A 23,990-nucleotide genomic window follows, 5' to 3' on the forward strand; every position below is an offset into this window, starting at 1 on the left:
TATGTATGTTGAGGTCCCCGGCGCCGATGTGCACTGACCCCGACATGGTTTAGTTTGTTTATCCCTTTACGCTGGAGCCGCACGTCCTCACTGTGGAGGCATCGCGAAAGACAACGCTCGCTGCGCATGCTGCTCGTCGCGAGGCTTACCTCAAAGCCCGGGAAGAAGAGAAAGAGCGCCGTAAACGAGAGGCGCTGCGTCGAATCGCCCCCGGTTTTGAGCCCAAGTCAACTCCGCTGGTCCCTACGAAGCGATTCTCTGGCATACCTGCCCAGACCGACAGCATGGTGGGGGCCCACAGGAGAACGAAGTCGGTTATGGAAGATTTGGTGGATCGTCTGGCAGAATTGGAGTCGAAGTGATCAGCGTGTCTCATCTATTGCCCTTGTACTTGGACAAATTGGTTTTGTGACCTGGAATTCCATCATACTATATCCCTTGGCGCGACGCCCACCGTGCATTGCCCTCAGGGCCAGTCCAGGCTGACGTCTTCAAGGAAGGTCTGTCTAGGGGAGACTAGGTTGACGTGGGTTCCGGTCCGAGTCGCACCGCGGTCACGGTCAGCCTGTCCACGTGAGCGCTGCCGCAGGACTCGGGCAGAGTCAGGCCCGCTCTACGTCTGCTCAGCACTTCGAGCATGCCCGCCATCTAATACTCCACCCACTCTCCTCGCCTCCCTCTTCGATGCCACCATCGAAAAAAAACTCTTCCGCGAGCGCTGCGACACGCAAGAAGCATGCGCGCAAGGCGGCTGCCGCCCAGGGCACCGTAGAAGAGCCCCAAGTCCCCAAGGAGAAGAAACCGAAGGGCAAGGACAAGAAGGCGGCCAAGAAAGAGCCTCAAAAGAAAGTCTACATTCCACCGGTCAAGCCTACGCCTGCTCAGCCAGATCCTCTCGATACGCTTGGCCTCGCACAAAAGCTACCCCCTGAACTTTCGGTCATTCTACGGCTGCTCGCGAAGAAGGACGCGACCACGAAGAGGCGGGCACTGGAGGATCTTCAGACTGCTTGGATAGCAAGGGCTAAGCGAGGGGATGAGCCAGAATACTTGCTCTACAATCTGGAGCAGACGATTCCTGTCTGGGTGAGCTTTGCTATGCTCGTGCGTTTGCGTTGTGCTCATAACTCGCTGTAGTTGCACCATGTCCCGGCCCTCTTCTTCCACCCTTCGCGACGGATTCGACTACAGGCTGTCGCATTGCATGCGTCTATCCTCGACATTCGTCCACTTCGACAGGCGCTTTTCTTCCAGATCCGAGAAGTCCTTTCCTCAGACCACGCGGAATCCGTCCTAGGATCGTGGTGTCTAGCTGTTCACGACGTTGATCGGCAGGTTTCGTCCTATGCCAGGGAGTCATGGGCAAGGTACGTCTCCACATCAGAGAGTACGGAGGGCAAGCTGCTGCTCGACGCTGCCCTCTTTCCTCGGCTGTGGGATTTCGTCTACCGGACGCTCCTAGATCCACTTGGGGTGTACCTTTACATCAACCCTCCACAAACTGCAATCCCCACTCTCACACCCAGCAGAAAGGGCTCCGGGCGCGGAACACCAGTTCGGAAAGACGACGAGCCTGTTGGACGGGCGAAGGCAGAGGAAGATGAAGAGAAGGAGCAGGACAGGAAGGCGCGGTTACGCGTAAGTGCATTCGGTGCAACCGAGTGGGTCTTGAGTGGGTGTCCTACGTCCTCTGTACAGCATATGTACACATATTCAATGATATCTCTTTTCCTTCCTTCGTGCGTATCCCAGACGTCAAATCCTCGCGCTCTGATCACCCACTGCCCTCAGAGGCTCAAGACGCCGCCGGAAAGGCCACTGAAGAAAGTTTCTGGACGGTCTTCGCAAACCCCGCGTTGTGGTCTTCATTATACTCAGGCAAGACTCCGCCATTTGTGGATGCTGAGAGCTTCGGATACGAGCAGCCAGTCGTTCGACGGTCCGCGTGGTCACTGATACAGACATTAATGCAGAAACACCGGGGTGCGTGGTAGTCCTTTGCAAATCATACTAACCCTAAAAATCTCTCAGATCGTCTTGAGCCTATCATTCCCGTCCTTAGTCGAGCTATACTGCGTTCTGCGTGGGTCGAGATGGACAATATCGTCAGGTCCTCGATGTGGCAACCGCTCCTCCTCTTCCTGAAAGGTGAGCTTGTCGTTTTTTGGGTCGGATCCGTATGGCTCTGACATGATCCAAGCACATCCAAAATCTTGGATCTTGGAGGCCACCCCAGAGAAGGATGAGGACGAGGATGAGGACGAGGATGAAGATGGAGGTTCAGGAGATGAGGGAGAGGAATCTCAACCACAGCTGAAGCCCGCGGAGCCGCAGCTTGGTCAATCGCACGCATACAACGAGTTTTTGCAGTTCCTAGCGACGGGATGCTCCGGCTCCCCGGTGCAGGGGTATCCCACCGTTCTAATCATATTATCCACGATCCCTTCGGCGGTACGTGCGTACAACATCGTGGTCGTTTCTTTTTCTGATTATATGCGTAGATTATTGCCTTATCCTCTGAGCATCCGTTGGAGGTCCTGTTTGCGTCCTTCTGGTCGGCGGTGGATGCGCGCGTGTTGAACTCGCTAGATCGAGTGGCAGCTTCCGCCGCGTTTCTGTCATCCCTGCTCGAATGTCTGGTATTCGTAACCCGGCGGATCATCAATTCTCAAGAAGATGAGGCAGTGTCTCTCATCCGCAGTCAATCCGACCAGCAAGTTTTGCGCGAGGAAGCAGTGAACTCTTTCGTACGGGAACAAATCAAACACTTCTGGGAGGACTTCACCTCAGGAACGCTCAAAGTCTCCGCAAAGAAGGCTGGAACGGAACTCGGGAAGACCTTCATCACGCTGCACAAGCTGCATCCTCGTAAGCCAGCTCCCCTATGACGACCAACCTGACGGCTGACCTGCATGGATCATCCAGCAAGCTTCGAGGCGGGATGGAGTGTGGTGACTACCGCCGTTCAAGCTTTCACCACACCGTCTACAGAAGCCATTCCTCTGCTCATCCCTGATGTCCTTCAGGCTCTCACCACGTCCATGGAAAAGGGTACGGTTCCTGGAGATGCGGCCACTGTCTTAGTGCTGTCTATCGTCGGGTTTGCTCTTGACCAGTGTGCAGCTGTTCTCAAGGTGGAGGAGGTGGACGCTGCTCGAGTGGCATCCTTGGTCAACATTTTCCACGCGTTCGGTGAGGTTGTCTTTACGGATCCCCAGGTTGCCAAGGTACATAGAAAACATCCCCTGACCCATTGGCACGACACTGATTACAGAACAGGGGGTAGATGATTTGGTCCAAGGTCAAACAAATGAACTGCTGCACACAATGCCTTCGCTCGTCATCCTGTATCTCCAGCATCGCCAAGATCAGGTCATCTGTTCTTCAGTGTGGCATCAAGTTCTCAAGATCATCGATAGTCCCGACGATGTCAAGGTCTTTCTGCCGCTTCTACTGGATGCAGCCGAGGATGAGAGTCTACCAGATTATCTACGTCCCCAAGACGAAGGACCCCAACGTCTGATCGCTAGTCTCCTCTCAGAGGCGCTGTCGGGTCCTCCTGGGACAACAGGAGCTGTACTCGTTCGTAGGCTTCTCATATCGCACAGTACGTCTGCTTCCGCCGACATTGTTTGATGATTCTTGACGCATTTTTAGAGTACTTCGTCTCTGACGCTTGCTCGGAGAACTCAATGCGAAGCCTTGTCCTGGCCTTTTCCACCCACGTCGACTCTGCGCTGCGAGAGGAGAAGCCTTCGGTAGCATCTTTGACTACTCCGCTCACGCTACTGCGCGACCTTGTCAAGAATGGCTCGTCCGGCCTCCTTCTGGATTCTGCGTCAGCCGAGCTCTACCCTTACATCTACCTGCTGGCTTTCCTGATGCCTCAAGTTTGCACCATGGACGAGACTCTCAAGAAGACCGCACAGGGGCTCTGGGATGAGTGGGCCGCAACTGGGGGCGAAGCCGTGGAGAACATCACTATGGGCGCCGTCAAGCAACTCCTCCGCGATCTCATGGCCGACTTCGTCGCCTGCCCGACGTGAGTCCGTTTACCATCTCCCCTTCCAGTCTTCTCACATATCTCCTCAGCCCTGGGCATATTCTTCGCATGGTAGCGACCTCGCCGTACGGCGCCAGCATCAACGTGCTCGCAGAAATCTTCCCCTCCCGGGACGAGATCGACCGCTTGCTTACCGAGCTTCCTCCAGCCCCCCTGGACGCCAGCCTTGCGGTCGTTGACCCTCTAGTCCCCCCTCCAACCCAGTTCCGCGCGGCAGCGAACGAAGCTCCAGACTGCGACAACCAAGGGTTCTCGGTGTACGCGCGCGTCGTGCACGGGCTCTTGCTCCATCTCGCAGACGACCGGCAGACGGCGAAGACCAACTTCTGGGCACTGCACCACTTCCTAGCCCTTGCGATCTACGCAGAAGACGAGAAGCACTTACCGGCGTTGCAAAGCCCGGTCTTCTCCCAAAGCGTTTCACGCGCTACCCTGCAGAATATTACAGACAGGACGCTGCAGATTGCCACCTATTTGCTCTCGTCGTTCACAGAAGAGACGTGGCATGCCGACGTCACGAAGGTGCTTCTTGGCCAAGGCTCGGCGGAACGTCTCGATGGCGCTGGGAAGCTCATTGTCGATTTGATTAGCAACGCGAGGACACAAGACACTGTCCGAGAGTCGAGGGTGCTGCATATGATCCTACATCACGTATTGAATACAGCTACAAAGGCGGATGCGGAACAGTGGATGGCAGTGGCCAGGAGACTGGAGAGGCAGGGTGCGTATATCGCATTGTCGCAAAGCCAAACTGCTCTAACTGGCTTCACAGCCCCCCATACCGCGCTAGCGATGATCTTTTCCATCACCCGCTATGCCCCAGAGCCTACCAGGCTGGACCGCCTCCGGAACGAGCTCGCAGCCGGAATCATGGGCATCCCCGTGTCCAAAGCGAACACGGAGGGCCTCTGGTTGCTCCGAAACCTCGCCGCGTCTGCGCCCGACCCCGAATCCGACATCGTCTATCTGCCGCAGCTCCGTGCAGTCAACTTCATGAAGGCCTGCCAGCAGTGGATCACCTCGGACGAGGACTTGGAGGAAGATGTGCACACCGAGATGACTCTCGTATTTGCTTCGATTGTTCCCATCTTGTCCAATGTGCCTGGGGGACATTGGGATCTCATGTTCGACGTGATGGAGAACAACCTAGAGGTGCGCACTTCACGCCCTAGTGCAACACACGTCTTAACGGCAGCGATAGAACGCTTCACTCGACGACTCGACGACATTCGTGGCGCTTGCAAGATCGTTGCAGTTGTTCATGGTCATTGAAGACTTCGCTGCCTCGACGAGAACCCTCCGCGAGATATGGGAGGAACGAAAGTCGTCGATCCTCACGCTAATCCGCGATCTCATTGCCCTGAAGCTGGACGCAGCGTCATCCGCACCGCTTTCCACCTGCCGTGAACTCGCGTTGCAGATCGTCCAGAACCTGCCCACCTCCCTTCTCACCCGCGAGACGCTTCGGAAGGTTTGTAACGGCAGTGCTGCTACGTGGTCTCGCGCTCACGTTTCTACAGATGTGCCACCTTGTTCTAGACAGCTCCGTCGATGTGCAACGCATGGCGTACCAGCTCTTGCAAGAGGCGGCGAAGAAATACACTGAGGAACTTGTCATCGAGGCTGCAGTGGACACTGAAGAGACGATCAAGGTTGAAATCCCGTCAGAGCTGCTTGACATCCTGCAGCGCAGCCCGAACCACGAAGATATGAACGAGTATGGCCAAGAGTGGTTCGGTTATCTGCTCGCCTGGATGGTAACCTTCGACCTGTTCCTTGATGCGGTATGCGAACACTCGAGCTTGTATAGACCACTACTGATCGATAATCGCGCATACAGTCACTCAAGGTGAAGTCCGGCTACATCGACCAACTCCGGGATCTCGACCTCGTCGGAGCTCGACTTCTCCCGACCGTGTTCGGCATCCTTGACCTGTACGGAGGCATGGCCAAGGCGTTCAAGGTCGACATATGGGACGTCGACGAGTACTACCTCGACTGTAAGCTCCTCAAATCCTCCTTCCCTTCACCAGCGCTTACTCTTCCTTGCGCGCAGTTTACTCCGCCGAGACCTCGCTCAGCCAGCGGCTGCTCACTGCGCACCTCTACTACCGCGCCCTCCTGCTCGTGCCCTCGCTGGTCGCGCCTGGTTGGTCGACTGCCGCGACCGGCAGCTGTCGACCGTCGTCGCCACCTACACCTCCCGGCACTTCTCGCCCGCGATCATCCGGACCGAGCTCGCGCGCGTGCGCGACGCCGCCGCCGTGCCCGGGAGCGACCTGCGGGCGAGAACGTGACGGTGAAGGTGGCCGCGGCGGTGCACGAGGCGACGGCAGCGTACGCGGTCGACGAGCAGCGGCTCGAGCTCACCGTGAAGCTCCCCGTGGACTGGCCGCTGCATACGATCGAGATCCGGGTCTCGAAGCTCGTCGGCGTCGCGGAGGACCGTTGGCGCGCGTGGGTGCTCGGCGTGCAGCTGATCCTCACGTTCAGGGTGCGCTTCTTCTCCCGGGCTCTGTGGGTCGCGAGGAGCGCTGATACCACTGATCGTCTTAGAGCGGAAGCATCGTCGACGGGCTGAGCTTCTTCTTGAAGAACGTGTCCTCGCACTTCGAAGGCGTCGCCGAATGCGCCATCTGCTACTCGTGAGTCGGCCGACGCTTCAACTACTGCCGTCGCGCCCACCATCTGACCGACTACCCCAGACTTGTGAACGCAACGGACGGCAGTCTGCCGCGCAAGCCTTGCAAAACGTGCAAGAACCGATTCCACGCTGCGTGCCTGTACAAGGTCAGTGTCTCGACGCTCTCGACACGATGCCTCTTGCTGACGGGTTGCTGCAGTGGTTCAACACCAGTCACTCTTCGAGTTGCCCCCTGTGCCGCTCGGAGATCATGACCGGAAAGTAAGGCGAAGGCCCACAACCTGTAGAATATTTCCCGGACAATCCCGAAGACTGTAGCATGAGAACGTCTTGCTTTTGAAACCGTCGATGATACTAGTCCAACTCAACTCCCGTGGTATCGATAGCACCTCAAAGTTCTGTACTATAATATTTGCCGGCTGAATGCATCTCTCTGACAAACTGCCATCCTGACTGAGAACGCGTGTGTTCGATCAAGCAGGGCAGTCGCTCGTTCATGCAAAGATTGGACAAGGCGGGATTGTGGGTCGAAGATACTTATGAACAAAAAGACAAGGATCATACTAATAACACAACATAGTTCCGCTCGGCGGCGGCATCCCCATACCATAAACGGGGACAGTGACCTTGCAGAGACTCTGCACAGTGCTCTCCATCCCACATCCGCCACGACGGCATCGCATACATCGCCGCCAGGATGCCCACGAGCTCATTGATAGTGGAGAAGGTCTCCCAGCTCCCGGGGGCCCGCATACTTGAAGTCGAGGCAGGCCCGGAGCACCGGCGGCGGCACCTCACGCAGGAAGGTCACGGAGGAGCAGAAGGAAACCTGATCGGGGTGGGCACAAAGGGTGAGATGCGCTTGCTTTCGAAATTGTCGATGATAGTACAACCCGGCTCCCGTGGTATCGATCGCACATCAGAGTTACTCCGTTATACAGTGTACACTGTTCAATGGCCGAATGCACCTGATACGCGTGATGCCTCAAAGCTGTCGGCGCTTCATGCCGACCATACAATCCACCGGCTTCCTCAGGAATCCTTCGCGGGTCTCCAGCTGACCGGATCTGTCAGCCTCCTAGACGACGACCACTCCTCGCCGATTACGCACCTGCTTGTCCGGATCTTCCAGCACGAAGTGGTATCGGTGGAAGATAGACGCTACGATCACAAGAAGCTCCAAGCTCGCCAAGTTCCGTCCGACGCAGCTCCTGATCGCACGTGAGTCCCCGTGAACAACCCGGTCAGGACGCACTCACCGCGGTCCGAACGAGAACGGGTTGAACGCCTTCTGGATCTCCGCCTTGTCCTGCTCGAACCAGCGCTCCGGCCGGAACGCGTCCACGTCCTCGCCCCAGACCTTCGGGTCCCGGTGGATCGTGTACGTCGGCACAGACAGCACGGCGCCTTCGGGGAAGTGGTGGCCGGACACGGTGAGCCCCCCGGGGGGAACGAGGCGAGGGAGGCCGATCCCGGACGTCGCGTGCACGCGGAGGGCCTCGTTGATGACCGCGTCGAGGTACGGCAGGCGCTTGACGGCCTCGAACGACGTCACCGGGTCGTCCTCGTTCGCGAGCGCGGCGTCGAGCTCCTGCTGGAGCGCCCGCTGCGCGTGCTGGTTCCGGGCGAGGTGGTACGTGATCGCGCACGAGGAGCTACGCGGCGCGCGGGAGGCGTCAGCAGCGCCCCCGACTCGGCCCGAGACGGGCATCCTGGGACTCACTTGGACGTGGTGTCGGAGCCCGCGATGAGCTGCGTGAGCGCCTCCGCGGTGAGCTCCTCGCGGCCCATGGGCTGCCCGTCGTCGTCCCGGCCCTCCTGGAGCTTCGCGAGGAGGTCGACGCGGTCCGCGGCGGGCGCGGCGAGCCGCTTCGCGACCGCGGCGACGGCGATGCCCGCGAGGCGCTGCACAGCCGCGCTGCCCCGCGCGAACCACGGGAGCTTCTTCGCGAGCGGCCGCCAGCTCGGGGGGAGGACGCCCATCGTGGCCGAGTACTCGCCGCGGTCGTTGAGGACCTGGACGGCGGGGAAGTGTTGGACCTCGACCGCGCCCTCCGTGTCGCCGTAGCCGGCCATGGCAGCCTTTTGGGAGATCGCGACGGGCGCGGAGTCTTTGCATGCGACGAGCATCCCGAACGGGGCGCCGAACGCGAGGTCGCCTGCAGGAGGAGGTGGGAAGTGCGCGGGTGAGGGGAGGGAGGGCGGGCGCGAGAAGCGGGATGAGAGACGCGTACCGATGATGTCGAACGCAAGGTAGTTGTACCAAGGCAGGCAGTCAAACCAGACGCGCCCATCGCGCCCGCTCCATCCGCCCTCCCCTTCGTCGCCAGAGATACCCTTCACACCACCATCGCAGAGGCGATCCCATTGACCAAAGAGCGCGGAGAGGTGGTGGCGAACATGAGGCTCGAACTCCAGAACGTTCTTCTGCGAGAAGATAGCCGACACGATTTTGCGCTTGCGAGCGTGCTGGAGTCGGGAACGCGTGTTGAAGAGGCCGCGCTGGATAGAAACGAAGGCGTCATAAAAGTTGGCCTTGAGGGTTCCTGTGCCATGCCCGTACACGATCTGGAGAGCGTCGGGGTCGGCCACGGAGAGGTGGTTGGGCGCGATGCGGATGAACGTTCCTACGGAAAAAAGGACACTGTTAGCGTGATGTGCCAATGCCGGGGCTTCAGGATGGGTGAGGCTGCCTGCGATGGCAAGTTGCGAAAGGTGTTGGCAGACCGTGTTGACCCCGTGCGCGGGGACGAACAGGTCGTTCGATAACGTGAGTTTGCCGAGTCGCCGATTACGCCATCCCGGCCGTCTATATCCCACTGTCACACTTCTCGTGTGCGGGCCAACGCTCCGACGGAATGACTCCCCACAGCACGGGCCCTGGACTGTGGTCACGCAGTCCAACGCCCAGACTAAACGACCTCAATCACGAGCACTTCCGCCGACCGTGACCGGACGGAACACACAAGGAACACGGCAACGGAGGCCAATGGTGACAAACACTCACCGTGCTTCTGGTGCAGCTCATGCACCCTCTCAGAGCGATGCCCTTCACCAGCGACCCGTCCCAGCCAGATGTCGGACAGTGCCGCAATGGAGGGTCCGGGGAAGCGGCGGAACCCGTAGGGGTCGCGCAAGTACGGGACGAGGTGGACGAGGACGGGGATGGCGAGCACGAGACCGGCCCAAGTGCGCCAGTCGAGGCTGAAGAGGCCGTCGAGGATGATCATGGCGGAGGGAGGGTCTGTGCTGCATGGATCGTCTGGGACGGGTATAAGTAGGCGTGCAACGGTCGCTTAGGCGCGAAGTCAGGGGCACCTGCATTCCCAGGGCCCTCTCAAGCTCTCAGCTGCCATGGACGAGCATGGCCATCTGTCACCCCGCAACGACGACCGCGTGCGCATGAGGTTCCCTCAGAGAAGCCGCGGTCGGGATCGCAGTAGACTCGATGCTCGCCAAAGGTGGAGGGGGCCGACCTGACAGCCGGACGCTTCGTGGGACGTTGAGTTCAGGATTCGTTCAGAAGTGCGGATCGGACGTACGCGCATACAGGCGCATTGCCCACACAGCACCGTGTCACCTGCCCACATCCTCAAGGCCTCATCCGCACACCAGCAGGACGGAGGCTTCGTAACGGAGCAGTGATGCGTTGATGAGTGCTGAAATCTGCAAGCAAAGAGGTCAATCCTGCCAACCGCTGCGAACATGGAAGAGAGAACTCAGCAAGAGCTCAGAGAAGATGTCGCTGCACCCCTCCGGCTATCACCGGATGCAATGGGAAGCCCCGGTCACTCACATGCATGTCGAGGATGTGCAACATTTGTACAAAGTCTTCAATGCGTTGTCTACTACTATATCCTACGGATAAATACAAAAGTACCACGGCACCGCGCCTGACGCGCTACATTATCGGCCTCGAGGGCGAGTCCAGGTATCCTACGTGATTGAGGGGGTTATAGAGCCATTAGGGAATCGAGGTTCCAGCACGGACGGAAGCGTACATATACATTTTGGTTCCAAGGGTCGTGGCGGGCAGTGTTGTATGTGTCAACAGAATGCAAGACATGGGTGAGTGGGAAGAGCATGGGGGCATGATGGATGGCTGAGCTGGATGTGGCAGAGCGGAGGGGGGAGGGGTCCAATGGATACATGTGCAGAGCTGCGGGATCACACAGAAGGCTTGCGATAGCGTTGACGAGGCCGAACGTTACGTTGAACATCGATGGTGTCGACTTCACAGCACGGCAATCTCTTGCGGGGCTTCTGGCGCGGCCGGCGCGCCGCAGGGTATCTTCAGCGTGAGGATGCCGTCTTCGAGGCTGACCGCGACGTCTTCAGGCTATCGGCGCCCCCCGCACACCCTAGTCAGGGCCCACCCACGCATACGCAGATACCGGGGCACAGCGACCGGACGCACCTTGGTCTCCGGGGGGACGGCTAGCGTCCTGAAGAACTCGCCGAACTTGCGCTCGCGCACGCCGTGGCCGGTGCTGGGGAGGAGGGAGCGCGCGGTGCCCGCGATGCTCACTTGACGCACACGACTGAACGGACACACGGAAAGCGTGACGCGCAGGTCGCCGCGCTTCACGCCGGGCAGCTCAAGCATCGCCGTCATCACGCCCTCTTCCGCGCTGTAGTGCACGTCCGCGCGGATCGCGTACCGCCGCGCGCCGAGCTGGCGCGTCGACGACACCAGCGACGCGCCCTCCATCGAGAAACTGAAGAGATGAACGACGGAGGATGAGGCGGCGCGCGCGGGGGAGGAGGGAGAGCGCGAGCGCGAGCGACGACGCACCTGGTGTCCATCCCCGCCGCCGCCGCCGCCGCCTGCAGCCCGAGCAGCCCCTCACGCCACGCGTCCGCTGCCGGACACGGCGCGCCCATCGACGTCCCAACTGTGGGCGGCACGACCGCCGTGCCGTCGCCGCCCACCGCGCCGCCAGGCGTCTGCGCGCCCGAAGGCTGCCCCTGGTCACTCACTCGGCGCGCTCTCACATGCGCCGGTCCTGCGCCTGCGTCCACCGACTGCGGGCGACGGTACGGATGCGCGGCCTGCGCGGCCGCGCGTGTGTGTGGAACACGCACCGGTCCTGCGCCCGCGGACAGAGCCGCGGGGCTCCCCGCGGGCACCGACGACGACCCCTGACGCGTCGAAGTCGACGCGGAGGTGTCAACCTGTAATGGGGGCTTGGAAGAGGCGCGTCGGCGTGAGGAGCCGCCCGTCGGGCCCGGCACGAAGTCTTCCTCGGTGATCGTTTCAAAGCGGTACTGGGGCTGGGTGGAGACCGCTGCAGGTCGTACTTGGATTGTCTGGAGCTGCGGTTGAGGCTGACGGGGGGCGTAGTGCCCTTGAACTGAAAATTGTGATTGAGGAGGCTCCTGCGGCGGCGGCGAGGGCTGCTGGTGAACCTGCTGTAGATGGTGAGGAGGCAGAGGAGGCGGAAGCTGCTGAAGATGTAGCTGGCTAGGTGAGATTTGGGGCTGGAGCTGTTGAGGCTGGTGGTGGGGCGGGGACACGTCTTGGAGTTGCAGCGTTGGGTCGTGTTCTGAGGTTGATGCTGAGGACGCGACCTCCCAGGCGTACACGCGGGGAGTGGTCGGGTTTGAATAGTCCACGTATTGATGGTATGCAAAGCCTGCCATTGTCACACAAAAGAGTTTGACGCTGCAGCAGAGCGACGCAGTCGTCCAAGTCGGGGGCAAAAGGGAAGTGCGGCTTCGTTGGCGCGCCAGCACGATATATACCCATCACCAATCACCAATCAGCCGCGACTCCCGCTCGAGTCACGACGCCGGCGGTGCTCCCTCCTGCTCCGCGTCCCGGAATTCCCATTTCGGGCCTCCGTCGGCCTCAGCCGCCCGCCCAAGCCGCCTCGTGCCCGCCGCGGAGCACTCGCGGGAAGCGTCCACATCAAACTGTGTCTCGTCCGCTTTCTCACCCCTCCGCCCAGTCATTGTCAGCCCAACTAGGGCTATGGCAATAAAGACTGTCCCGCGAATGCACACTCTCTTCGCATGTCGACAGGCTAGGCAGACAATAGAACTTGTAGTTTTCATTTATGTAATGCAATGACATAGCTTATAAGTAGCGGGTTTGCACGAACACGACAAGACAGTGAAGAGGTAGAGCAAGCATACTAGTCGCAAGTAATAATCTACAGATGACGTCCCGGATCCGTCCCATCACGGCGACGACGCGTCCATGTCGTCCAACGCGACCTCCTCGACAAACGTCTGAGCTTCCGCCTTCAACTCCCTCAACAGCACCTCCCGGTCCCAGTCCTGCCGGTGCCGCCACACCAACCCCAGACACGTCGCACGCAGCTGTTCCAGCTGCTCCACGTTCAGCGAAGCCGTCGCATCCCGGAGGTAGGTCTTCAAGCCCTGGAGCGCCGCTTCGTCGAGGTAGAAGTCGGGCAGAGGCGTGGGCTCGCGCTCAACCTCGACCTCCATCGGCTGCTCTGGCTGAGACTCGACGGGCTCGGTGGCTTGCGTGTCCATGAGTTGGTCGCTATCGGGAGCGGGGTGAGGCTCCGACGGCTGGGGGTCGCTACTAGGCTGCTGCTCCGGCTGTTCCGTCGCCTGTCGCGCGTACACGGAGAAGGGGTTGTCTGGAGGGTCGGTGGGCATGCCGTGCTGGAGGTCCGTCACGGGCGACGCGGGATTGAGCAGCGCGGGATCGAAGCCGCCCGTGCGAGGCTCTGGCTCCGACGACGGCTGCTCCTGGTCCTCCGGGATCCCGTTGAGCTTCGGCGAGGACGAGGTAGGCGCGAGCTGCACTTCATCGGCGAAGCGCACGCTCGAACGCCCCCCGTTTGCTGCGGGGGAGAGCGGCGCGTCCGCGGGCTGGGTCCGCTCGCCGTCCACCGAACCCTCGCCGTCCGTGCGGACCTTCTTCGATACTCGCTCCCCGTTCTCGTCTTCGGACGGAGTCGCCTCCGCACCGTTCGACCGCTGTCGCTTCAGCTTGCGCTCGAGCATACCGACGTCTTGGATGCCCATCTCGGGCTCCTTGCCGTTGTTCCGTGCGCTCCGGCGCGTGCCCGGCGCGTACGTTCCATTCGCCGCTGCTTGCTGCTCCTCCTGTTCAGCGCGCCCCTTCTCCTTCTCCTTCCGGAAGTCCTCTCGCCGCTTGCGCTCACGTGCCGCCATCCTCTGGCACTCCATCCGGAACTGGGGGTCGAAGTCCTGGACGCTGACCTCTGCAGCAGTGAGCATGGCTTGGGCGCGGAAGAGGCGCTCGGGGTCCTCGTTATGACGGACGCCGGCATTGTGGACGATCTTCCGAATGTCGTCCAGAAGGTCTTCGGGGGTAAGGTAGCGCCCCTTGTACAGCTCCACGTTCATGCGCTCGAGATCCATATCGAAGAGGGGAGGGTCCTGGACGAGTTGCTCTTGAACCTGCATCTGAGGCTCTTCCGGCACGATCTCGACAACGTCTTCCATCCGTGTTTCATTGACGACCTCTGCGACGCCGTTGGGCCCTGTGTGCACCTGGACGGCGGTGGAGATCACATGGATTTGTGGCGGCGGCGGCGCGCTGAAGTCGTAGTTGTACTCCTCCTGTAAAGCATAAATAAGCACACGAGCTGATTTAGAGAATGTGGCACTTACCGCAGCTCGCTTGGTGAATCGCTTGAACTTCCGCTTGAGTTCGCTGAGGATGGGACCAAGGCGGTACTTCAGCAGCGTGACCACGCGCTGATCGGCTGCCTCTTGTACAGCTAGTTCTTGTTGCGAGGGCTGACGAGGTTCCAAAGGAGGAGCGATGGGGAGAACTTCAAGCACCCGCTTTTTGCGCTGTATACCATCCGGGAAGTGATTTGGCGGTCGACGTACGTCCTGCATGAGACCCTCGAAGAATACCTCTCTTTGAGATGCCGTGGGCGCCACAAGGGCGACACGGTTCTCCCGAGTGGACCCAAACCACTGGCGAACGTCGCGGGGAAGGTCGGTGAAAGCACCGTCGACGACGGCGAGCAGCAGCACAGGGTCCGTAGGAGCCAGGGTGTCCAGCATCGCACGCACTGTCGTCCGCGCGGTTTCAGTCACCGCCGAACACCACCCAATGAGCGAGGGGATGTAGACGACCGAGGGTTGGTGGCGTTTTGCTTCGACGAAGAGCTGGACGATGGCGGCTTCTGGCGATCGTGTTGCGTCGCTGAGGAGAGAGCCGAGATCCAGACTTTGAATATGGTAGCCTTCGAGGTGGTGGAGAGCAGCGGCAGCGACATATCCGTGGCCCATGCCCACGGGCCCGTGGAGCACCACTCTTGGCCGGTATATCCGGAGCGTCTCCATGGACTGCATCATGACCTCGCGCTCAAGTGCGCCCTCGGAACCCTCGTCTTCCCATTCGGCTTCCTCAAGGGCAGTGCGCTTTTTGCTGGTGGGAAGTACCTTGCTGATGACCTCCTTCATCTTCTCAAGAGGCTCCCGGAGGATGGCTTCGAGTTGAGTGGGAAGGGGTGATGCAGCAGAGGACACAGAGCGCGCAGAAGAAGGGACAAGTTCTGGTACAAAACGTGAGAAGGTGAACCAGTGAAATGCATTGAGAGACATACTCTTGATGGCGATCATGAAATCCCTCAACTCAACCTCGATAGTTTCCGGCTTGAGCAGCAGGCGATCGTTCGACTTATAGATTTGGGGATACCGACGTTGGACGGCGTTGAGGGCGGCTTCCGTGCACAACGCCTGCGCTAGTGGTATGAACATCCGAGGAGGGGGACAGTCCGCGCGTCGAAGCGATCAATTGCACTCACCCGCATGTCAGCACCACCATATCCCTTCGTCAACTTCGCCAGACCCTTCGCATTCTCCACGCCCTTCTCGCCGTCCCATCCCGCCCACTTCTGCGTCATGATACGGACAATCTTCTCCCTCGCATCGAGGCCGGGTAGGGGGAAGTAGAACTCCCTGTCGAACCGACCAGGACGTCGCAGCGCGGGGTCGACTGCGTCGGGCCGGTTGGTCGCGCCGATAACGACGACTTGGCCGCGGCCGTCCATCCCGTCCATGAGCGCCAAGAGTGTCGACACGATAGAAGCGTGAATCTGGTCTTGCTTTGACGACCGGACAGGAGCGAGACCATCGATCTCGTCGAAGAAGATGATACTCGGTTGCTGGTTGCGGGCCTCCTCGAAGAGTAGACGAAGTTGACGTTCAGCTTCTCCGACCCACTTCGACAGACAGTCGGCACCCTTGCGCATGAAGAAGGCTAAAAGGAAGGGTAAGCCTTGGGCGACCAGACATCACAAGAAGGCAACTCACAGATGCCTTTGCCATTCGAGCGACAGCTGGCAGCGAGCGCACGAGCCAGAAGCGTCTTACCAGTCCCTGGTGGTCCATGGAACAAGACTCCCCTGGGTGGTGTGAGGTTGAAACGTTGGAAGACTTCAGGATACAAGAGCGGCAGTAGTGTCATCTCCTTCAGAGAGTTGATATCTAGATCACACGCATCAACAGAGGAACGTCACGAAACCCGAAGCGGACTCACGGTCATCCAAGCCTCCGACCTCGTCGAATGTAACATTTTGATTGACACCAAGAGGATCGGCGTCCGCCAAAGCTGAAGTGCGCATTTAGGGGATGGACACAGGGTGGTGATAAAAACATACCAGCGTCGTTGACTTTACCAAGATTTGAAGGCGTACCGGCCGCAGCTGCAAGGTCGCCAGGCAAGAATCCACCCGTACCGACACCTCCTGCAAACATGTTTCCAGCAGTACCGCCAAGTCCTCCCCCTTGTTTGCGAGGTGTTCGAGTGGGATTGTCCGAGTCCTGCGACACGATGGGTAGCTGTCCGACGAAACAGTTTCAAGACACGTACCGAATCATCCGCAGGCGCACCCATCCACCGACTGAGTTCCGCTCCCGTAGCACTCCAGCCAGGAGCTTTAGGCCGATTTGAACGGGAATGGGACTTCATTCCGCCGGTGCGAGGCTTTGGTGGTGCTCGCATCTCCTCGATGGGTGGCGGAATGGCATAGTTGATCTTTGCTCGCTGGCGCAAGGAATAGGGTTTACCGTCCGTTTCGGGCTCTCCGTCTCCGTCTCCGTCCCCTTCTCCATCCGCGTCGGCGTCCACGTCCACGTCCATGGCTGGCTCGGGGGAGGTAACAGGGGCTTCGTCCAGAGAACCTTCGCCATCTGCCGACCCAGAGGAAGGTTCGTCTACATATCCATCCTCGTCCTCTTCGTTGTTGGCGGAAGAACGCGTCCGTCTAGAGGAACGCGTCGCGCGAGACGAAGAGGCTTTCGGTTGCGACCGGCCGTTGGAACGTCGTGTGATTCGACCTCCGTTTGTCTGCCCGTTGGCCGCGCTCTTGTTCCTGTTTCGTGTTGGATATCTCCCGGCTCGAGGTTCTCCGTCTTCGTCGTCGCTCGCGATGAAATCAGGCAAGATGTCGGGGCGTCTCCTGTTGCTGCGTGTCCGTAGGGCGTACCGAGACGATGCTTCTTCCTCTTCGTCCTCGTCTTCGTCATCTGGCACGAGCTGACGCTTGCCCTTCTTGGGGATGATGTCGATAGGGTCGTCCTCGCTCGCAGATTCTTTGTAGGATTTGCGCTGGACTCGCCGACCCCGTTGCGACACTCCGAACTCCACGGGTTCCTCCTCCTCCTCTTCTGGCACTTTCGGTTCGTCTTCTGCGGGAGCGGACGCGTTGCTCTCATGGTATTCGGAGCCTGAAGCTGTAGGGCTACTGGGCTGGTGACGTGAGGCACCCCGGGTGGTGGGAGGCATGGCAGGAAGTTTGATGGTTAAGTTGGTTGAGTGGGGACTTGAAGGGACCAAAAGAGGGTCTATGGGATACGTGGGTACTTGAGGTTGGGCGGGACGGTGGGTGAGGAAGGGTTGTTGGTAGGTCAGAGAGTCAGGGTCGATGTAATTGTTGTACCCGGGGAATTGGTGGGAGTGCTGCGACGGAGGGAGATATTGATGATCGTCAAAAGAAGGACCAGAAGGGGGGATGGCGTTGGAAAAAGGCTGCGGAGGCTGAGGATCGGGCAGGAAGTTCGGTGGAAAGCTGAACGCTTCGCCCGTAGGAAAGTTGAAGCTCATGGAAAGACGACCGCACTCGAAGCGATGTGCTCACAGCTTCTCTTCGCGCTTTGTCATGCACCAGCAGTACGCGCGCATACACCGTTCTCCAGAGGTCGAGAAGTCGACGAAGGAAGAGTATCCAAGGATATGACAAGGAGGGAGATGGCGTTTGTCTTGAAGGGCATAGACGCATGTTGGGTGTTTACCGCTATTTGCGGGGAGTGGCGATGCTTACCGGTCCGCGTCTATCTCCCTCTCCTCCTGCAAAGCGTCCATCTCCGTGAGGACAACAGCTTCGACCCCGTCCCAGTTGTCGCTGACCCACCACTATACCGTCTGATATCGCAACGGTTGGTGTGTGTCCCGTGAAGAGAGATTGTGTCGAAAACCTTGCACGTCTCCTTCTCCACAACCAACTGGCTGCTGCCCCATTGCCCTCCTCCTACTTTCCTTCTCTCCACAATCCCAAACAATACACACAGACATACCTAGACCAGTTCATTCGCAATGAAATGCACACAGAGGATCTTGCATGAAACTTTCACCCCGACAGGATGCGTGCGTGAAGGATGCCTGATGAGCCGTGGGAGATGAGAGTGTATTGGGAAGTTCAGATGGAGGTACGAGAGCAAAACGCGCACCAACATCGTGCGGAACGCTGCCCTCAACGCCAGAAGGTTTACTGACGGCAAGCGGAGGCTGAACTTGTAGCGGAGTAGAAGCGGAGTTAAATCTCCGATTGGAGACAAAACTTAACGGGAAAATACCATGCATTAAGGGGGAATCGAACCCCCGGCGGGTCGATGGCAACGACCCAGGTTACCACTACCCCATTAATGCTCATAGCGTTCCAATGCCAAGCTTTTATGAATTGAGCACGCTCCACGATCGGAGGTCAGTGCATGAGAGCACCAGGCAAATGGCACGCAACTCTCCATGTCTGTCTCACCTCCCATTCGCCGGTTATCAACCAGTTCCAGCAGCAGAGAGGACCTCATCTATCAGTATGAAGCTGAAGAGGAGCGCATCATCAACATTCTATCCAGGAAGCTGGAGCAGGTCAGCTTTCTTGGCTCTAAAATAGCTTTTCACTGACTCCTGTCCACTTGTCTCTAGCTGCGAGAGGAGAAGATTGAACTCGAGAATGTGTTGGAAGCGGAGTCTGAATCGCATGTCAACAGGCTTTCGCGCGAGCTCACAGCATTGAGGCTGGCTCAACAGCAGCAACAGCAGTTGCAGCAGCCGCAGCCGCAAGCAGGTCCGTCCCACGTGAATGGCAGCGGGAGCGTATCTCCCCAAGACTTCCGCACAACGGCCCAACTTGCACATCTGCTCAGCAGGTCCAATGGTGATCCTTCCCCGGACATGATCATCGACGCGCTGAGGAGAGAGAACGAAGCATTGAGGAGCCGTCTGGTTGAGACAGAACAGGACTTCGTCCGGATCTCTCGGTTGAACGAGATCTACAGAGAAGAGCTCATACAACATCGACGACGGGTAAGTCTCGCCCTCCTTTCCGTGTTATATCATAACCGAGCCCGCTGTGCAGCTCGGTCTCCCCGTCGACAATCTCATAGGACTCGGCCAAACCGACCCACTCTCCCAACCCACACACCGCCGCTCAAGCTCTACCTCCGCCTCACCCACCACTTCGATCCACGCTCCCGCCCACATCCCCATCCCTCCCTCGCGCCCCTCCGCTGCCGCGGTCCCTATCCCTCGTCCGCCCTCTCAGATCCGGCGCCCCCGCGCGCAGCCCGAATCCACCTCCGCCTCCGCGTCGACGACCCCGCTCTCGCACTCGCCCTCCTCCGCGTCCACCTCCCCGTTCCCGTTCTCGCCCGCCGCGCAGTCGCCGTTCCCCGCGTCGTACGCGACGCACCTCACCACGCCCGCCTCCGCCGCGAGCCCCCCGCGTTCGGGACCGCCGCCGCGGCCCCCGGGACCCCCCGCACGCTGCTCTCGTACCCGGCCGTGCCCCCGCCGTCGCTCAGCTCGTCCTTCGGGTCGCCCGCGGCCCCGCTCGCGCCGAGCCTGCCCGAGTCCGTCGCGCACTCGCCCATGGGCTTCCGCTCGCGCCGGAACTCGGCCGCGCGCGTGGCGGAGACCGGGAGCCTCAGGGGGCGGCCGTCGACGCACGGCTTGGGGCAGAGCAGACGGGAGAGTGTCGAGCGGGGGGCGAGGGTGGCCGAGACCGGGTCGCTGGTGCCGAGGCAGCCTAGGGAGAGGTCGGCGTCGGAGGGCTTCATGATCGACGTGCTCGAGGAGATGGAGACCCCGGTAATCGAGAACCCGGATTCCCCACCTCCTAGAGAAGCAAGGTCGGGCGGCGGCGAGGGTTGGAGTGTTGGTGCTAGAGGTTCCATGGTGAACGGCCACTAAGGGGGAATCATCGGTGTGTTCGATTTCCTTGCATCCCAGTCTCCAGTCTGCTCACTGTGAGCAGTTTCCCATCTCGATGACCTCGTCATCGACCTTCAAAGGTCGTAGATGAGCCCACAAGATGAGGATGTATGATAGTACGATGTATCGACGGATTGATGGTGCCTTCTTGGACATCGTATCTTTGTACGATAGGTAACAAGTAACGTACCTCCGTTATGAATGGACCAAATAATGTCTCTGCTCCTGTCTGAATCATGCAAGTTAGATGCACATGTATCGCAAGTGTTCTCCACGTGGCCTGCGCGAAGCTCACAGGAGGCAAGTGGTTTCCGTCCACGTTACTGATTCGTAGGTTCATGTCAACCTTTCAGGAGAGACGCATACATGGCGGTCCTGAAATGGATTTCTACGAAGGACCTTCGCTTACATCCGTCTGTTTTTGTCAACCCTCGCGGACCATTCCCACCTCACCCGTCAGCTGTGTCTGAAGGACAGCAACCTAATCAAGCCATCTACTTATCATGGAACACTTTAACCTACTTTCACTGCTTCAGCCTACATTTCAGTGGCCGCATCTTTCACGCTTCCTGGTACCTGCACAGCTTCATCGCACCAACGGCATCCCGCAACGCCCTGATGCCTTTATCCAGCACCCACACAGGTCTACTCAGTTGGACACACACAGGCCCGTTCGTTCCTAGATGACAAGTTCCCATCTGCATCGCTCTCGCTGAACGCTAACACGCTTCTCTCCGCCCTCATCCCTTCCCCGCAGCATTGGTCTGACATCAGCGGCGAGAACTTCGGACATCGGATGACAAACACCGCCTAGTCTACCTCCCAGTCTGCAACCGTTCAACTCCAGAATGTAGCCAATGCCACTTGGGCGTGGACCGACAAGTCGCGGCCTTGAACCCAGATTTGGTACGCTTACTCAGCTGCCGTCCACTGAGCCCGGGGTTGACTTCGAAGGTTTGCCCTGCAACTTCCTCTCCGCCTGCACACCGACTCTTCGACCGCTGCTCCGACCACCAGTCCGCGTCCGGCATTACGTCGCACAGGCACCCCGCGCACCGCCGACCCGACGCGCACCGGGATGAAGCAAGTTTGAAGTACTGTGCTTCGCTTCTCTGGCCCTCCATCTATTCATGCACGCATCAGAGAAGACCGCAAAGGCGCCTATGTCTGCACGAAGGTTCAAACGTTCGCCTTCGATGTTTCGTCCGACGTTCCCAGCTGCGGCCGAGGTTCTGTGTCTGCGCCCACCGCCCCTTCCGCCTCTTCTGAGGCCCTTGACACTTTGATCGGGAGCCGGGTCCCAGGATCCCAAGGACGCCTGGAGGTGGTGAGCCCGAGTCCTCCCTGCCCTCGCCATCGATCGTGCTCACGCCCCCGTACCAGTCCTTTCTCCCAAGCTCTCGCGCACCCATCACATCCCTGAGAACGCGCGCAGCCGCGCCGTCGACGACGGTGCGAACCCGCTCCCGGCGCACGCACCTCGACGCTCCCAGTATCCGGCGCTCGGGAGACTACGAGCGGCTTCGAAAGGCTCGGACGCTCGTGCTGCGGCGAGAGGAAGGGACGTGTGGGAAGCCTATTGCCCGAGCGTCCCCGCGTGCGCCGCCGCAGCCGTCCGCGGCCCCCGAAGGTTCGAGCGGCGGCGACCTCGGCGAGTGTGTAAGTAAACCTCGCCGGTGGACGTCTGCGTCCGCAGCGCACGCACATTCCGTGCGATCGTGGTTCACAGGCGTGCGGTGCAGCACGCACGCCGCGACGTTCGACGCCCAAGCTCGAGATAGAGCCTCCTCGTGGGCGTCGCGTGTGTGCTAGTGCCCCGCAACACGTGTCGCGCTTGCGTCTGCGGGGCGGGGCGGAGGTTGGGTCGCGGGGGATGGAAGCCCTTCGTCTCCGGGTCCTCGCCCATCCCATCTCCGCCAGTTCGGACGTGCGTCCTCGCTCAGGTGCCGCAAGCTTAACTTACCGAGCTCCTTCAGTGCTACTAGGTGGTGCAGACGCGCGCCCCACCTCCGGCGCTTTGATCTACGGAAGGAAACTTACTTAGAGGCGCGAGGAGTCACGGAAGCTGGAGCGCAGATCCTCGTGTACGTTACCGTACCCCACCGGTCGCACGCGACACACCCGTGGGCCCGTCGCCGATCGGTCGCGCGACCGCCGTCTCGCGGGCTGCGATGGCTTTAACGGGGTGCGCACTAGTCCTGGGCCTTTACCGGATGTGCACACGGGCGCCGTATGTTGTCCGTTCCCTCGTCGATTCCTCTTGGCCCTTCAACTTGAAACCATATATGTCGATTCTTTCGGGGCGAACAAAAATGCAGGAAAAGGAAAGAACGATAGTTGCTCAAAGGCGGAGATTTCGTCGTCGCGAAATGTCGCCTCGGCAATGTCACCTCAGGCCCTGTACGCAGCCCACACGGGGATGCAAAACCCATACCGCGAGCCTCGAGCCGACCGCGCGCTAATGCAGATAGCAATGCTGAGAACGTCTGGACATTAATTGCGGATGCTGCACTCCATGAGCGTTTCCTTCACAAATTTGACTTTGTAATTCATCATGACATCCCATGCAGATCCCCAGGTCTCATGAGGATTGCTGAAGGTGCAGACGAACGCGCACATCACACCGGTTTCAAGGACGTCGATGGGAACGCCAAGTACTCCATACATGGTACTATCCGCGATCGGGCCCCGCAGAACGGCGCGCTACCCTGCGCCACCCGGTCGAAGCCACAGCAGCTAGATCCCCCGCCTCGACGAAGTGGAGCAGCCTTGTGGCGTCCGCTAACCCCCGCACGCGATCGCAAGCGATATCGAGGGTGGCGAGTTTCGAAGTGCTGAAGTACAGCCCGTTCTGTCCCCTATCGGTCTCGACGGTCGAGGCGGATCACAGGACCACGGACCGCCTGAATGGGCGTATGATAAGGGAGGATTCCAGTGCACAAGACGTAAGGGGGCTACTTTAAGCGCAACTCACCTCGGCCTTCCGCCAGTGCACATACGTGACGGCGTTGCGCGGGTAGAGTGGTGTACGTTACCTGTCTTCAAGTGGCCGCGTGCAGACCCCTCCCGGCTCGCCCGAGCATGGCTAAGGTCGAACGCTGGCGGCGGACGACGGACCCAGAAGACCTGGCCCACTGCATGTCAAAACATTTTGAATAGCGTGCACCGGCGCGTACATGATCGCCGGTCGGACCGTTGCGTCCCGGCGGGGGCGATCGGCGTGCGGGTCTCCAGATCTAACTCGTGCCGGAGCGTGTCAGCGAGGGTAGTAAAGATAGATTAACCTCGACGACTCGACGAGTCATGGCGTGTCCTCGACGGCTCTGGGCCTCTGCGCACCACCCGACCCACCCGCCAGCGAGCGGCCTCGAACGGCCTCGGGGATTATGGACGTACTTGCGACGGAGACAAGGCCGCGATCGCCGGCGTCGGCCGACGGCCGGTTCCATTCGCTCCCTGCAGGCTCGAGGTCTGGGACGGCCGGCGTCGGTGGAGCTTTCAAGTCTTCCATTTTCTCCCGAGCCAGCGTCCGAGGCGGTCCGCGGCCGGGCGTCTCGCCCGCGCGATTTTCAACGCCGTCCGTCGATCGGAAAAACGCGTGCGCGCGCGAGAAATCATGAGTCGAATTCCGGAGATATTGCGCGAGCTGTGGAGATGGCGGGGAGATGGAGAGATGGGGCGATTGAGCTGGGCTCACCCTATCGATTCCACTCCGGCAGCTGGTGATGCAGTAGGTCGCTCGCGCGGATGATGCCCGTGCCACCCGTCGGATCCAGCTCGCGACCAAATTTCCCCCGGCGACGGCGACGGCGGACGACGATGGTCGGACATCG

General features: G+C 59.8%; 5 protein-coding genes and 1 non-coding gene across 6 annotated transcripts; 2 read left to right on the forward strand and 4 right to left on the reverse strand.

Moving 5' to 3' along the window:
* Positions 1-684: 684 nt before the first annotated feature.
* BXZ73DRAFT_75106 (uncharacterized protein) lies at positions 685-6,972 on the forward strand (the record flags this gene model as incomplete). Its single annotated transcript, XM_048022155.1, has 20 exons — positions 685-1,086; positions 1,138-1,672; positions 1,753-1,939; positions 2,063-2,148; positions 2,201-2,451; positions 2,502-2,868; positions 2,926-3,227; positions 3,280-3,607; positions 3,658-4,042; positions 4,093-4,784; positions 4,836-5,215; positions 5,265-5,534; positions 5,584-5,847; positions 5,904-6,063; positions 6,120-6,202; positions 6,238-6,309; positions 6,339-6,557; positions 6,620-6,708; positions 6,769-6,853; positions 6,907-6,972. 20 exons carry the CDS (start codon positions 685-687, stop codon positions 6,970-6,972), a joined length of 5,223 nt encoding a protein of 1,740 aa, XP_047880857.1.
* Positions 6,973-7,692: 720 nt separating this feature from the next.
* BXZ73DRAFT_88321 (cytochrome P450 monooxygenase pc-bph) lies at positions 7,693-9,937 on the reverse strand (the record flags this gene model as incomplete). The annotated part of the gene is made up of 6 exons (XM_048024898.1): positions 7,693-7,764; positions 7,819-7,918; positions 7,967-8,362; positions 8,431-8,866; positions 8,942-9,334; positions 9,715-9,937. The coding sequence occupies 6 exons, from the start codon at positions 9,935-9,937 to the stop codon at positions 7,693-7,695; spliced, it is 1,620 nt and encodes a 539-aa protein (XP_047880858.1).
* Positions 9,938-10,941: 1,004 nt separating this feature from the next.
* On the reverse strand, positions 10,942-12,350 carry BXZ73DRAFT_75108 (uncharacterized protein; the record flags this gene model as incomplete). Its single annotated transcript, XM_048022156.1, has 4 exons — positions 10,942-11,046; positions 11,125-11,425; positions 11,503-11,759; positions 11,793-12,350. The coding sequence occupies 4 exons, from the start codon at positions 12,348-12,350 to the stop codon at positions 10,942-10,944; spliced, it is 1,221 nt and encodes a 406-aa protein (XP_047880859.1).
* Positions 12,351-12,890: 540 nt separating this feature from the next.
* On the reverse strand, positions 12,891-17,454 carry BXZ73DRAFT_42231 (AAA-domain-containing protein; the record flags this gene model as incomplete). Its single annotated transcript, XM_048018917.1, has 8 exons — positions 12,891-14,270; positions 14,322-15,220; positions 15,272-15,404; positions 15,473-15,927; positions 15,981-16,154; positions 16,207-16,278; positions 16,328-16,490; positions 16,540-17,454. 8 exons carry the CDS (start codon positions 17,452-17,454, stop codon positions 12,891-12,893), a joined length of 4,191 nt encoding a protein of 1,396 aa, XP_047880860.1.
* Positions 17,455-18,523: 1,069 nt separating this feature from the next.
* On the reverse strand, positions 18,524-18,594 carry BXZ73DRAFT_t46. The gene has a single exon. It is a non-coding gene; the product is annotated as a tRNA-Gly (tRNA).
* Positions 18,595-18,690: 96 nt separating this feature from the next.
* BXZ73DRAFT_88324 (uncharacterized protein) lies at positions 18,691-20,136 on the forward strand (the record flags this gene model as incomplete). Its single annotated transcript, XM_048024899.1, has 5 exons — positions 18,691-18,813; positions 18,871-19,307; positions 19,381-19,623; positions 19,749-19,982; positions 20,067-20,136. 5 exons carry the CDS (start codon positions 18,691-18,693, stop codon positions 20,134-20,136), a joined length of 1,107 nt encoding a protein of 368 aa, XP_047880861.1.
* Between the last annotated feature and the right edge of the window lie 3,854 nt (positions 20,137-23,990).

Source organism: Epithele typhae (genome assembly GCF_022376455.1).
Source record: "Epithele typhae strain CBS 203.58 chromosome Unknown BXZ73scaffold_7, whole genome shotgun sequence".
NCBI lineage: Eukaryota > Fungi > Basidiomycota > Agaricomycetes > Polyporales > Epitheliaceae > Epithele > Epithele typhae.